The following is a 15,979-nucleotide window of genomic DNA, read 5'->3' on the forward strand; positions in this document are numbered from 1 at the left end:
ACGATCTGCGACCTGAACATGAATCGTGAACATCGTTCACTGGACCTCGTCGGTTAGTTTCTTCATGTCGGCCAAGAAAAGTGTTCGAAGTAAGGTATTCAATATGCGACACCGTTTCTTGGCCCGGATTCAAGTTTAATAATCAACTCATTCCCAACCGGAAACTTTTCACGGTTCTTGGGGTCTCTATCGATCGAGGACTGATCTTCATCTCTCATTTTAGAGCGGTTAAACCGGCTGCAGGTCGGTTTAATTTTTTTATGGAAAATCAGAAGAATTTCCCGTGTAGTAAGCAGAACTTTCTGTGTAGAATCGGAGGAGTTTCCCGTGGAAATTTAGAAAAACTTCCCGTGGACATTAACCCTTCCGTATCTGACGTCTGTTTTTAAGATGTTGTAAATATTAAAACAGCTGTTAAAAACACAATTCTTGTTCAATTCTTTCGCATCAACTTGCATTCCTCAAGATTTTTCTATGTGTTTGAATGCAACTTAATCAATCCATAGTTTGTTTTCGGAAAATTGACCACTTCCGAAATGAAGTCTAAACAGATAGTGCGACAGCCTAATCTTCATGATTTAGCTAAAAAGTAATGAAAATGGATTATTTTCGGTTTCGAAGCCGCTTTGGATCATTCCGGTCGTAATGGATAGGACCCAGACATCTTTCACATTTCCACATTTTCTATGTCAAGTCGTGTGATGACCCAAACTTCACGATTTCGCAAAATAAAGATGAAAATGGGGGGTTTACGGTTCGAAGGCCTTTCTGAATCTTCCCGCTCATACTGGTCAGGATCCGAAGTACCTATGTGAAGAAAATTTGGTCGGGGTTCAGCCAAACCGCACCAAGCTGCTTTTGGACTGACGTATTTTGTTCGCAAAAATAAAACGGACATTATTTCATTACGATTCATACGTACACTTGTTGAAACATATCCACAGTTATGAGGCTGAGGGATATCCGATACTAACAAATTGTGTGATGGTTCCTGTTTATCGTTCCAAGGCCTGTTGGTTTGACATATCCTAAGTTTGGTCCAAACAAGTCATGTGACTGCTCCGGATCATACTGGTCAGGATCTGGAAGGTCAATCGGGCTATTTTTCTCCTTAAACAATCCAGGCTCAAACTTTGTGAATTTACCCAAAAAGATAAAAATGGAGTGCTTACGGTTCCAATGCAGTAGCGGATCATATTGGCCAGGATCCTGGCTGCCGTCATCCGCATATTTGTCACATGTTTGCTGGAATTCACTATATATATGGGACAATTACGCGTTTAACGGTAACTGGGGACTAATGAGTTTGATTTTTTTTTCTAAATTGAATCATTATAGGTCATGCGACCTAACAACAACTAGTGGAGCATTATGTTTAATCGCGGTGGCCTGAAAGCCGTAGAGAAACATTTGATTGCAAATGAGTTTTATTCTGATCTAATTTTAGATGGAAAACGTCTGCTAATTTCTCAACTTAATTCAACTTTCGACCAAATGACCTTTACAGGGTGCGTCAGAAAATAATGCGAAAATATTTAAACTTGAATATTGGGTTACTTCGAGTAGCTAGTGACTAATTTCTGTTGAAAGTATATTTGTTTATGTTTACTTTCAAATGCTGCGCCGAAAGATTGTAATTGTTTTATTACAAATTTAACGTCTCTACAGGATGGGTCTAAACAGCGGAAACCGGGAAGTGGACGTCCATGCTTTCCACATATGCCAAACGTGATCAAATCGGCTCGTGGAAAGATTGCTCGCAACCTGGTGCGTTTCGCCAAAAAAATTGCCAAGGAAGTCAAAATTTCTGAGAAATCCATCAAAGAAGACTTGCACGTACTTTCCAGAGCTTGAGTGAAACGCCACTTGATTACGAACCGGGTATAAAATATAATCCTGTTCTCCGATACGAAAAGCTTTTCAGCATCGATGCTGACGCCAGAATTGTGGATGTTCTGGAGAAAATTATATTTAAATTCCAAACCAATCCGTCATGATGTTTGGCTGGGTGGCCAAAAAGGTTTGAAACTGCCGTTGGGTTGGGTTTAAAATCAATACTGAATTATTTATCGGTATTTTAAAGGACCAAGTGTTTCCATGGGTAAAGGCCAAATTATCCGATGATCATAACGTTGTCCTACGGCATGATGGAGCACCATGTAACACGTCTAATCGACCCAACAATGAACAAAATGAAATCTTGGTCGAAAGATTTGTAGCTCCCTAGCCTAATCCGGGTCTTAATCCGTTGGGTTGTACGATTGGGGCGTATGTTGAAGCGTAGGCGTCCGGCGTCGTCTTGAAGATATTATTATTAAAAAAAGGGCACATATTCAGTAAATTTAATTGAAAAGCCCTTATAATAATAACCGAACTCGAAAATGTTGATAGTATTGCTTTCGAGCCTCTTGAAAACAGGCTTTCGAGCCTCTTGAAAGCAGGTTTTCGAGCCTCTTGAAAAGAGGATTCCGGGCCTCTTGAAAGGAGGCTTCCGAGCCTCTTGAAATGAGGGTTCCGGGCTTTGAAAGGAAGCTTCCGAGCCTCTTGAAAGGAGGCTTCCGAGCCTCTTGAAAGGAGGCTTCCGAGCCTCATGAAAGGAGGCAGCCGAGCCTCTTGAAAGGAGACTTTCGAGCCTCTTGAAAGGAGGCTTCCGAGACTCTTGAAAGAAGTCTTCCAAGCCTTTTGGAGAAAGGCTTCTGAAACTCTTAAAATAAGGCTTTTGAAATCCTTGAGCAGGAGGCTTCGAGCCTTCTGAAAAGAGGCTTCCGAGCCTCTCGAAAGGAGGCTTCCGAGCCTTTTGAAAGGAAGCTTCCGAGCCTCATGAAAGGAGGCTGCCGAGCCTCTTGAAATGAGGCTTCCGAGCCTCTTGAAAGGAGACTTTCGAGCCTCTTGAAAGGAGGCTTCCGAAACTCTTGAAAGAAGTCTTCCAAGCCTTTTTGAGAAAGGCTTCTGAAACTCTTAAAATAAGGCTTTTAAAATTCTTGAGCAGGAGGCTTCGAGCCTTTTGAAAGGAGGCTTCCGAGCCTCTTGAAAGGAGGCTTCTGAGCCTCTCAAAAGGAGGCTTCCGAGCCTCTCGAAAGGAGGCTTCCGAGCCTCTTGAAAGGAGGTTTTGAGGCCCTTGAAAAGAGGCTTCCGAGCCTCTTGAAAGGAGGCTTCCGAGCCTCTTGAAAGGAGGCTTCCGAGCCTCTTGAAAGGAGGCTTCCGAGTCTCTTGAAAGGAGGCTCCCGAGCATCTTGAAAGGAGGCTTCCGAGCCTCTTGGAAGGAAGCTTCCGAGCCTCTTGAAAGGAGGCTTCCGAGTACCTCGATAAAAGGCTTACGATCTACATAAAAGGAGGCTTCCGTTCCTCATGAAAGGAGGCTTCCGAGCCTCATGAAAAGAGACTTACGATTTTCATGAAAGGAGACTTCGGGGCTCTTGAAATGAGGTTATCGAGGCTCAATAAAGGCGGGTTTCGAGGCTATTGAAAGGAGGCTTCCGAGCCTCTTAAAAGGAGGCTTTCGAGCCTCTTAAAAGGAGGCTTTCGAGCCTCTTGAAAGGAGGCTTCCGAGCCTTTTGAAAGGAGGCTTCCGAGCCTCTTGAAAGAAGGCTTCCGAGCCTCTTGAAAGGAGGCAGCCGAGCCTCTTGAAAGGAGGCTTCCGAGCCTCTTGAAAGGAGGCTTCCGAGCCTTTTGAAAGGAGGCTTCCGAGCCTCTTGAAAGGAGGCTTCCGAGCCTCTTGAAAGGAGGCTTCTGAGCCTCTTGAAAGGAGGCTTCCTGAGCCTCTTGAAAGGAGGCTTCGAGCCTTTGAAAGGAGGCTTGAGACTCTTGAAAGAAGTCTTCCAAGCCTTTTGGAGAAAGGCTTGAAACTCTTAAAATAAGGCTTTGAAATCCTTGAGCAGGAGGCTTCGAGCCTTCTGAAAAGAGGCTTCCGAGCCTCTCGAAAGGAGGCTTCCGAGCCTTTTGAAAGGAAGCTTCCGAGCCTCATGAAAGGAGGCTGCCGAGCCTCTTGAAATGAGGCTTCCGAGCCTCTCGAAAGGAGGCTTCCGAGCCTCTTGAAAGGAGGCTTCCGAGCCTTTTGAAAGGAGGCTTCCGAGACTCTTGAAAGAAGTCTTCCAAGCCTTTTTGAGAAAGGCTTCTGAAACTCTTAAAATAAGGCTTTTAAAATTCTTGAGCAGGAGGCTTCGAGCCTTTTGAAAGGAGACTTCCGAGCCTCTTGAAAGGAGGCTTCTGAGCCTCTCAAAAGGAGGCTTCCGAGCCTCTCGAAAGGAGGCTTCCGAGCCTCTTGAAAGGAGGTTTCCGAGCCTTTTGAAAAGAGACTTCCGAGCCTCTTGAAAGGAGGCTTCCGAGCCTCTTAAAAGGAGGCTTTCGAGCCTCTTGAAAGGAGGCTTCCGAGCCTTTTGAAAGGAGGCTTCCGAGCCTCTGGAAAGGAGGCTTCCGAGCCTCTTGAAAGGAGGCTTCCGAGTACCTCGAAAAAAGGCTTACGATCTACATAAAAGGAGGCTTCCGTTCCTCATGAAAGGAGGCTTCCGAGCCTCATGAAAAGAGACTTACGATTTTCATGAAAGGAGACTTTGGGGCTCTTGAAATGAGGTTATCGAGGCTCAAGAAAGGCGGGTTTCGAGGCTATTGAAAGGAGGCTTCCGAGCCTCTTAAAAGGAGGCTTTCGAGCCTCTTAAAAGGAGGCTTTCGAGCCTCTTGAAAGGAGGCTTCCGAGCCTTTTGAAAGGAGGCTTCCGAGCCTCTTGAAAGAAGGCTTCCGAGCCTCTTGAAAGGAGGCAGCCGAGCCTCTTGAAAGGAGGCTTCCGAGCCTCTTGAAAGGAGGCTTCCGAGCCTTTTGAAAGGAGGCTTCCGAGACTCTTGAAAGAAGTCTTCCAAGCCTTTTGGAGAAAGGCTTCTGAAACTCTTAAAATAAGGCTTTTGAAATCCTTGAGCAGGAGGCTTCGAGCCTTCTGAAAAGAGGCTTCCGAGCCTCTCGAAAGGAGGCTTCCGAGCCTTTTGAAAGGAAGCTTCCGAGCCTCATGAAAGGAGGCTGCCGAGCCTCTTGAAATGAGGCTTCTGAGCATCTTAAGAGAAGGCTTTCGAGCCTCTTGAAAGGAGGCTTCCGATACTCTTGAAAGGAGTCTTCCAAGCCTTTTGAGAAAGGCTTCTGAAACTCTTAAAATAAGGCTTTTAAAATTCTTGAGCAGGAGGCTTGAGGCCTTTTGAAAGGAGGCTTGAGGCCTCTTGAAAGGAGGCTTCTGAGCCTCTCAAAGGAGGCTTCTGAGGCCTCTCGAAAGGAGGCTTCAGGCCTCTTGAAAGGAGGCTTCCAGGCCTTTGAAAAGAGACTTCCAGGCCTCTTGAAAGGAGGCTTCCGAGCCTCTTAAAAGGAGGCTTTCGAGCCTCTTAAAAGGAGGCTTTCGAGCCTCTTGAAAGGAGGCTTCCGAGCCTTTTGAAAGGAGGCTTCCGAGCCTCTTGAAAGAAGGCTTCCGAGCCTCTTGAAAGGAGGCATCCGAGCCTCTGGAAAGGAGGCATCCGAGCCTCTGGAAAGGAGGCTTCCGAGCCTCTTGAAAGGAGGCTTCCGAGTACCTAAAAAGGCTTACGATCCTCATAAAAGGAGGCTTCCGTTCCTCATGAAAGGAGGCTTTCGAGCCTCATGAAAAGAGACTTACGATTTTCATGAAAGGAGACTTCGGGTCTCTTGAAATGAGGTTATCGAGGCTCTAGAAAGGCGGGTTTCGAGGCTATTGAAAGGAGGCTTTCGAGCCTTTTGAGAGAAGGCTTCCGAGCCTCTTGAAAGGAGGCTTCCGAGTCTTTTGAAAGGAGGCTTCCGAGCCTCTTGAAAGAAGGCTTCCGAGCCTCTTGAAAGGAGGCAGCCGAGCCTCTTGAAAGGAGGCTTCCGAGCCTTTTGAAAGGAGGCTTCCGAGCCTCTTGAAAGGAGGCTTCCGAGCCTCTTGAAAGGAGGCTTCCGAGCCTCTTGAAAGGAGGCTTCCGAGCTTCTTGAAAGGAGGCTTCCGAGCCTCTTGAAAAAAAAGGCTTCCGAGCCTCTTGAAAGGAGGCTTTCGAGCCTCTTGAAAGGAGGCTTTCGAGCCTCTTGAAAGGAGGCTTCCAGGCCTCTTGAAAGGAGGCTTGAGCCTCTTGAAAGGAGGGCTTCTGAGGCCTCTTGAAAGGAGGTTTCCGAGCCTCTTGAAAGGAGGCTGCCGAGCCTCTTGAAAGGAGGCTTCCGAGCCTCTTGAAAGGAGGCTTCCGAGCCTTTTGAAAGGAGGCTTCCGAGCCTCTTTAAGAAAGGCTTCTGAGACTCTTTAAGAAAGGCTTCTGAGACTCTTGAAATAAGGCTTCTAAAATTTTTGAGTAGGAGGCTTCGATCCTCTTGAAAGGAGGTTTTTGAGCCTCTTGAATGGAGGCTCCTTCCGAGCCTTTTGAAAGAAGGCTTCCGAGCCTTTCGGAAGAAGGCTTCCGAGCCTCTTAAACGGGGGTTTTCAAACCTCTTGAAAGGAGTCTACCGAGCTTTTGGAAGGAGGATTCCGAGCTTCTTAGAAGGAGGCTTCTGAGCCGTTTAGAAAGAAGACTCTGAGCCTCTTAATAGGTGGCTTTTGATCTTCTTGAAAGATGGCTTCCGAACCGCTTGAAAAGAGGCTTCCGAGGCTCTTGAAAGAAGGCTTTCGAGCCTCTTAAAAAAAGGCTTCCGAGCCTCTTAAAAGGAGGTTGTGATCCGTTTGGAAGGAGGCCTCTTGGAAGGTGGCCTCTGAACTTTTTAACAGGTGGCATCCAAGCATCTTGAAAGAAGGCTTCCGAGCATCATGAAAGGCCCTCATAAAAGGAGTCGTCCGATCCTCATGAAAGAAGGCTTCCTAGTCTCTTGAAAAAAAAGCCTTCCGAGGCTCTAGAAAGGAGGCTTTTGAGGCTCTTGAAAGGAGGCTTCCGAGCCTTTTGAAATGAGACTTCCTAGCCTCTTGATAGAAGACTTTCGAGCCTCTTGAAAGTAGGCTTACAATGATCTTTTAACAGACCTTATCATGTTTTTGAATCCAGACAAGTACATCTCTGGGGTGGGTTTGCCAATAATTTGGAGCCACCACTGGAGCGAGTTGAGTCTATGAATTCCAGCTTTCAAGTGAGTTGATCGAATCTTGAAATCCATTTCGGACCTAGTGAGGAAATGATAGAAAATCTATTGATCGTGACCTAGTGAACAAATCATGGAAAATCCAAAATCGCTTGAAGGAACTACTGGATTTTGTTTGGTCAATTAAATCCAACTCTGGTGGTTTCTAGGCCCTTCCGGGCATATTTGAGTTAATAAAATCCAGCGACAAAGCTGTTGGATATAAAAATGTATCACTTAAGTTAATCACAGAAATACATCCCTACTTACTAATTCGGTGACAGAATGTAAGAAATTGGTCATTTCCTTCAATGCCCGTACCTCCTCCTAAAGCGTGATATTATGAAGCAGTAATTCAGATAACTAAAGGTTCAATATGTTCAAATTGGCTCGCCTTTTTTTTTGGCAAAACTCTCTTAATATTCGCATCTTGAAGGCCCCATTTGTCAAGAGAACAAATTAGAAAGCGTCTCTTCTCAGTCTGGTAACAATGAGTTTATTAAACCCACTGCATTTCCAGGATTTGCAGTCCAATTTAGATCTGCACTTGTCTAGCGCACCACAACTATAAAGAAGATTCTCACGTTCCATGTTACAGAAACGACATTATCTGAACCTGAATAATGTTTTTCAAATCAATCTAGTCGGGCAACGTCCGGTTATTAAGCCAGTGAAGATACAAAGCGCTCTATTATTGAGCTGCAATGGCTTTTCATGATTGAAATATTTGGAATTATAAATCTCTTTGATTGAACACAACTTTTTAGTTATCAACCTTTGTTCTTCCCAGGATATGAACATTCTGTTTTGAAGACACAGTAAGATATGCCGCAGAATCCTTCTCGGCTGTTAAACTGTGCATTTGAATTTTGTTTAGCAAGCTAGTGCATTGAAATTGCTATCCCAGGGCCGAAGATTCTAACTCGTTTTAGTTCTGATTTTTTGAGCGCATTTCAAATAATCCTACCTATACACTTATTAGAACACAAACATGTCAGATTGACGAAATAACTTAGTATTTTCGCTTCTACACGAACATGAAACCTGAAATTGACTTCAACGTTGAGAAAAATTCACAAGCGACGAACCCCGTATTTCACCTCGTTTTGTAACCAAAAAATCTCGGAATTGTTCCAATTATTCGTATATCGCCAGTCACCAGTCGATTTCTGCCGTCGTGAACTACAAATGCGGTACATGAGCATCACGAATACCTTTCTACTGTCAACCAGTATAAAAGGTAATCGAGATAGCTCCGATCAAAATAAGTTTGTTTCATCTATCGATAACGACTATTTATCAGAACTTGTGGATTTGAAGTGCAAAAACGTAGGAAATAAATACATTTTATAAATCGAATAGATTGTTTTAATATCATTCTCGATTTGTGCAGGCAAACTTAAAAACCAGCTATATGTCAGTTTGGTTTAACATTAAAGTGACTCAAAACAAACTGTTTCAAATTTTTTCGATGGGGTGCCTTCTTATTCCATTCAAATCGGTTTAGGAAAAAATATGAAGGAATATCGGAGATTTGTATTTTGAACCTAACTAGTCTTATTTATGTTTAAGAACTATGAAACCCACACAGTTCCTACACAATTTAATATACATTCCAATGCTGAACGCAGGCGAAGTAATTGACATTTTACGCAAGTGTCTTTTAGTCAGACTGCAAATGTAAAATGCCGATAGCTTCGCCGGGTAAACTCTAATTTTCTATCAACTACCATTCAATGTTAGCATATTTATGGAAGGAATCATATGGCTCACAAAAAAACTCAATTAGAAATTTGGGTGTTGGGAAAGACGGTCAAAGTATGAATTTTTAACACCTTAGGGTCAACAAAAAATCTTCTTCTCCTGATGTGTTAGAAAATTTCTTTCTGATTAGGTAGCTAAAAAAATGTTTTTCATGGATTTGAAAGTTCGCAACCCCGTTTTCCATTATGGGACCCATTTTGGTAGGTTCTCTGGTCGCTCAGGCAGGATCATCGCTAGCAAAAACCATTCCAGCACGATACTAACCTAATAATCTTTTTTAAATTAAGTATATTCCATATTGTATATGAATGCATCCGTAATCTAAAATTACTTTTAATTATATATAATCAAATCTCATTGAGCGGTTTCGTTCGTTATATTTCATGTTGAATGCTCGTTTGTTGTTCAATGTTGATACCGATCGAAAATTGATAAGCCGAGGAGACATCTTTCTAAAATGTGTTTATTTTTATTCTTTTTTCTTTTTATCTTATTTTCGTCACAACCACAACCACCACCACCACCAACCACTAATACCACCAATCACCATCGTATCGTAACCATATCGTCATGAAACGGCGGGAAAACCAAAATCTGAATCATCACCAATCTGAAAACGTAAACTGTATATCGGTGGCCCCCCTGATCAACGCGTCCTCCCCATCTGCAAAACCGACGCCGACTCCGTTGGATGGCCGTTGTGACCGTTTTCCCTCCCCGGTATGGTGGTTCCGATTGGCGAGTACAGAAGCGTTAGTAGCGATGGGCTATAATAGGCAAGACATAGAAGAATCATTGACATTCACCCGGTACGATGATGTTTTCGCCACTTATCTGCTACTCGGAAGAAAAAGCACGGACGTAAGTTTTATTCTCTCTCTCTCTTGTCCATCTCTCTAGTATGCAAAATACGGTTCACAAATCAATAAGAAATCAGATTTTAATGCGTGTGTAATTTGTGTGTATTTTGTCGAATTTTCTGTATCACATTATCGATTTCTTTTTTCAGTTGTTGAGTGTTTTAATTTTTTAGTTCACATTTTGTATTTTTTTTCGTTGTTAAATTATTAGTTCTAATTTCAAATCCGTTGTTGGTAGTCTTCGAGAATTGTTGGCCTGTAATTTGAAAGTCAAAATTTCCCAAAAGTCCAAATCCGAATTGAGTTGGCTGAGATCATATTTCGAGTTTCCAAACAAGTTCCGGGACGAACTGAACCAACTTGAGTTACCGTCATCTGCGCGCACTCATGGTCATTCAATCATCTTTCGGGTTTGTAGCACAAGATCACCACCGTAACGGGCATCACATTGTGCTTTTGAACGCTGAAACGCACCAATCTGTATGTAGTGTAACCAGTAGATATTATTTATTTGAAATTAGAACTAACGTGATTTGTTTGGTTTTATTTTAGTGTAGCAGTTGAACGATTGTCATTTGTTTGAGCAATTTATATTTGATACGGGCCAGAAAGAGGTCTGTGTCTGTGATAAGACATCCAACTATGGAGTTGTAATAAAATCAGAATCTTTAAGAGAAACAAATAGGCCACATATTGATATACAACTATTTTATCTTAACTAACCATCCTAAATAAGTAGGTTCAAACAAGTCAATAATTATTAATTGGAAGGTTTGTCTGCGCCCTTTTCCATAGATATGTAACATATAAGGTAAGTACAGTGGATACACTATGGCCAGGGAGTTGAGGATGTTCCCCACCCGAAAATATCCTTGACTAGAACAAGAATCTAACTCACCGTCTATAGATCGATAGTTATCCTATCCCATTACTAATATGAATGGTAAACATATGTTTGATATCAACTATCAAACTTCGACAGCTAGTTACGAAGATGTGCCAAATATTGCTTTTAGTTCACTTGTCATAAGACGAGTTTATACAATCCCATTGAATTCCACCACTTAATTGTATCTTGACAGATACGTATTTCGACCTCAACAGTAAGGCCGTCTTCATTGTCTCTTACTTGACTCGACTGCTTTTAGTTGTTGAAACAATTCGATGCAGACACCATGGGCGGAAGAGGGTAAAAAGTAAAAACATGGCACGTGGCTCCAGAACGTTTGTTATTTTCGGTATGTCTCATTTTCCGAAATAAACTCGAATTGAACTTAAGGACAAGCCTGCACTAGCGTTTCCAAAAGCACCCCGTTCAAAACGGGTGCCATGCACAACAAGGTCCCAGTTCAATATGTAATTATCAAGTGAGGGGATGACACAACATCCCACCCAGTCGAGTGTGCGAATAACGAATTTCTTCCACTACCGTTAGGATTTAAATTCAAATCTGCAACAATTTATGAATTGGCCATTGGAAAATTTGTCGTTCGTGATTGTTCTCATTGACATCATCTGTGTGGTATCATCAACCGAAAATTACAATCACGAAATGATTTTTGGGATATTATCCATCCTCGTGAATTTTCCGAGGCCCTTGTGGTAGCCTCTGGAAACGTCTAAATCAGTCATTTTCAGATAAATTGTAAACCCTTGCAAAATGATATTAAACTGTAGCATTCTGGAAACAATGTGAATCATGACTTCCAATTATGATTCTGAGGATACTGGTCACAGTTGGGACCGTTCCGAGGCCCTTGAGCCTACCGAAGCTTCAAAATAAGTCGTTTAAATAAACCCACATTAATTCACCTAGTGGTGGTAGTGCCTTTTTCGTTAGATTTAAAAGGCAGGGATCGTAATGCTCACTCATTCTCACGACCAGAGGTTGCTCACTCACGCAGATTTTGAAAAATCGTTTTTGATCGAGAAATCGTTTTGAGGGAAATAAAAAAGGCCTGTTGAGAGATAACTATTTTTCCCTCAATGCCAGTGCCGCGAAAAGTTGATTTGCTGGTTTTCTCACAAAAGTACACAACAAAAAGTTTTGAAAATTCAACGACGTCTGCAATTGCAGCTAAGCCGAACAAACGAATTAATGTTGGATATTCAATTAAATTTGACTGAAATTTTTGAGCAAGCATATATTAGACTGGCTGTGAAAAATCACAGAAGAGAGATCCCCATTTTCTTTAGCACAACTGTTCATCAGGATGTCGGATTCACAGGAAAAATATTGGAGGTCAAGTTTGACCTATCCAAAACTTTGGAAAGATTTCGCTTCTGCAGGGTTTTGAATTCTCACTCATATAGTCATATGAATAAAAAAACAGGATTAATCCAAAAAGCGGAGTGCATTCCTTTCATAGTATCCTGGTGAGCAAGTATTCTCACACAATAATTTATCCGGATAGAGCAATGGGTGATAAACTCACGAGCGCCGGCTTGTCGGATAATATAATTTTGCGCCTCCAAATTCTGCTTCTCGTAATTTCTATAGATAATTATTATAAGCATATTCACAGAAATGTAGAGCGTGATGTGATGGGATTCGAATCCAAAACTATTTTAAACTGTTTAGGGCACCCTCTATAATTACGCTATCACACAAACTGATTGAAAGCAAAAAGAAAAACTGCTGTATTGAACCTAATCAGTACTGGTAGTTTTCGTGATCGTCATATGAAAGCGAAAACAGTTGCATTTTCATTTTCAAGAGACCAAATGAAAATGTTTTGAGGGGCCCCGGTCACCTGTCACTTTACTAGCAGTCATGATGGGAATGTTGCTTTGTTTTGAAATTTGAATATTCATTTTTTTAATAGATCTGTGCTAATAACGATGACTAGTCGATAAAATGATTATATTCTTCCATATTTTCGAGCTAGCATTAACATTTTTGAAGGAGAAACAACTTGTTTAAATAATAATCGTGGCGCATCGTTTGATGTAATCAGTTTGGAGAGGAAACTGAGGGGCATATAATTTTCGCGAAACATGCGAAGAAGGATAACCATTTTCGCTCCATCGCTTGTGTCGGAGTTTATCGCACTGTAATTTCTCCGGATAAAATGGATGGTGGAGAAATCTGTTGAAGCGTGAGTGAGTGAGAAATCCAAACCCTGTCTAGCAGCACACATGTTCCACATAGGTTACTGCAACTCAAATATGACCAGATTTAGTCACAATGAAGTTGCTGCAACGATTTTTGCCCAACTTGTGCTGCTCGGGTGCGCTTCTGAGAGCATGTAGATGAATCTGAATTCTTTGGATTCTATACCCCATAAACCCCAATACCCCAACAAAACACTTAATCAAGTTAGGTCATCCTGATCGTTGAGACAGTGATCAATTTTCAAGAACACGAGATGCTCAAGGTATTTCAAAACGCTCTCAAATACAACCTAAGGTATCTTCCAGATCAATTTTTGCAATGTCCTCGTACAAAAAGCATATGATCCTAATTTCCGAACAGTAGATGCCCGAGGTCCTCCAAAATGATCTTGAGTCAAACAGTTACATCAAACAATACGACTTCTGTGTGGCCCCAAATGGCCGGATCGAATTGTTATGACAGCAGCTCTCCGTGGGTGCTCGTGCACGCCACGGAGGTCTGACCAGAAGATGCCGAGTCATGGCTTGCTGCGCACTGATCGACACGCTGAGGTGTTAATGTATAATCACACGTGAATGGTAACTTACTCAAAACCCCACATTTCTTTCCTTCTCTCATTGAAAAAGGCAAAAAAAATTCTCTAACATAGAACGCAATGATTTTTTTTTAAAAAAGTATTTACGCGAGACGAAGATGAACATATTGCTTTTGAGAAACCAATAATTTCCTTTGAAAACTGAACTCCAAAATAAACTTGTCGGATCATCGTGGTTTCCAAACGCAGAACAACGAAATGTATCATTTAAATGTTAAACTAAATTGGTACCTAGTGTTATGGTATTGATCTCACAAGAAACATTTTATATTGTAGCAATAATCTAAATATCTTATACCGTCCATTAAATCCAACTATCAGCTTCATATATAGTAATACCAGCAAGCTGACCTTCAACATATCAATGATGGGTTGCGAAAGACGAATCTTGATTCATACTTTTGTCCCTATTTTGTCCAAAAAATCTATCACAGCCATTAGATTAGGATCTATGTAGTGAATAAGGAACAATAAATTTTGAGATTTTGTCAAATACAATAAAATCCAAACAATTCAAATCCAATCCAAATTCAATCCAATTCCAATAAAAATCCAAGCCACATTAAATCCAATTCCAATTAAAATCCAATCCAATTAACATCCAATCCTAATCCAATCCAAATCCATTCCATATTCAATCCAAATCCGTTCCACATCCATTCCAAATCCAATCCAATCAAAATCTAATGCAAATCCGATCCAAATCCTATCTAAATCCGTTCTAAATCCAAATTCAATCAAATGCAATTCTAATCCAAATCTAAATCAAATCCAATCCAAATCCAGTCCAAATCCAATCCAAATCCATCCAAAATCTAATCCAAATCCGTTTCAAATCCATTCCAGATCCAATCCATATCCAATTCAAATCCATCCCAATCAAATCCAAATCCAACCAAAATCTAATCCAAATCCTATCTAAATCCGTTCGAATTCCAAATCATTTCCAATCCATTTAATGTAATATAATGATGGGATATGAAGCAATTCATAATGGTTTGTTCAATCTAACGCGAACTCATTTTTATCCAAATTCTAAAAGCCAATGTGGGAGGGTCGCAAGCAATATGCGATTCTGCTAGGTGGGTCGCATGTACAAGTAGTTTGGGAACATCTGGCCTAGGATATGATATTTACCTAAAATTTCGCAAAGATATCATTTCCAAACCACAATCCATTTTCCAGCGGTCTTCCAGACGCGCTTTGTGATTTTCCAAACCACAATCCATTTTCCAGCGGTCTTCCAGACACGCTTTGAGATTTTCCAAACCACAATCCATTTTCCAGCGGTCTTCCAGACACGCTTTGTGATTTTCCAAATTACAATCCATTTTCCAGCGGTCTTCCAGACGCGCTTTGTGATTTTCCAAAACACAATGCATTTTCCTCTGGTCTTCCAGATGCGCTTTGTGATTTTCCATACCACAATTCATTTTCCAGCGGTCTTCCAGACACGCTTTGTGATTTTCCAAACCACAATCCATTTTCCAGCGGTCTTCGAAACACGTTTTGTGATTTTCCTAATCACAATCCATTTTCCAGTGGTCTTCCAGACGCGCTTTGTGATATTCCAAGCCACATTCCAGCGGTCCTCTAGACGCGCTTTGTGATTTCCCAAACCACAATCCATTTTCCAGCGGTCTTCCAGGCACGCTTTGTGATTTCCCAAATCACAATCCATTTTGCAGCGGTCTTGAAACACCCCCTTTATGATTATTCAAACCACAATCCATTTTGCAGCGTTCTTCCAGACGCGCTTTGTAGCAATACAAACCCATTGCCTTGTGTTTTCTTAATCATCAAATATTTTAACACATTAGCACATTAACAATTAAATTCAACTCACCTTTTGAAATCAGCGTCAGGATCCAACAAATCTGGCGGGATCGCCAAAATGTGTGGCCCCAAATAGCCGAATTGTTATGACAGCAGCTCTCCGTGGGTGCGTGTGGGATCTGACCAGAAGAGGCCGAGTCATGGCTTGCTGTAGTAGGCCTGTAGTAGCTTGTAGAAGTAATAAGTGAAATTCTATCGGCTCGTTGAACTTGGAAGCTGGAATGCTCAACAATACACGAATACATTGTTCAGGATTTGGTTGAACGGATAGATCGCATGTTCTGAGCTCCAGAACGTTTTGGAGACACTGGAATAGTTCACGTTTATTCGAAACCCGATCATTTTATGTTTTTTGATCTTAGGGATATTTTTGGACAAATACCTTAGCTTTGGACATTTTGTTTCTAGACATATTTCCTAATACATTCAAGGATATGTAGTCCAGAACGGTTTGGACGGCCTAGGACATCCGAGAAAAATATTTCAACGCTTATTTAGTTATATCTATACCAATTTTGGCAGGATCCAGTGAAAAACCCAAATTCGTACGTTAAACCTGCGTAAAACAAGTCGTCCTGGGGAGGTTAACCCAACGAAAAAAATAAAAATCACCTTAAAGCTTCGAAATGAGTTAGTCAATTGGGTCTCAGGTCAGAAGTCCCCTTCTATAAAAACAGGGGTAATATCTGGAAAAATCTGGAAAATCTGGAATTATCATAACACTACATGTATCATAGCAGTATGTTTGAA

The 15,979-nt window shown here is 41.6% G+C and overlaps 1 protein-coding gene across 17 annotated transcripts in view; it reads left to right on the top strand.

Annotated features, from left to right (window-relative positions):
• Positions 1 to 15,979, top strand: part of LOC134223425 (serine/threonine-protein kinase MARK2-like) — a 448,377-nt gene that overhangs the window by 355,982 nt on the left and 76,416 nt on the right. For all 17 annotated transcript variants that reach the window (XM_062702579.1, XM_062702562.1, XM_062702563.1 and 14 more), the window contains exon 7: positions 9,572 to 9,684. In XM_062702579.1, coding sequence (XP_062558563.1) covers positions 9,572 to 9,684 — 113 coding nt within the window. The remainder of the gene's footprint in view (positions 1 to 9,571; positions 9,685 to 15,979) is intronic.

Source organism: Armigeres subalbatus, chromosome 3 (genome assembly GCF_024139115.2).
Source record: "Armigeres subalbatus isolate Guangzhou_Male chromosome 3, GZ_Asu_2, whole genome shotgun sequence".
Taxonomy (NCBI): Eukaryota; Metazoa; Arthropoda; class Insecta; order Diptera; family Culicidae; genus Armigeres; species Armigeres subalbatus.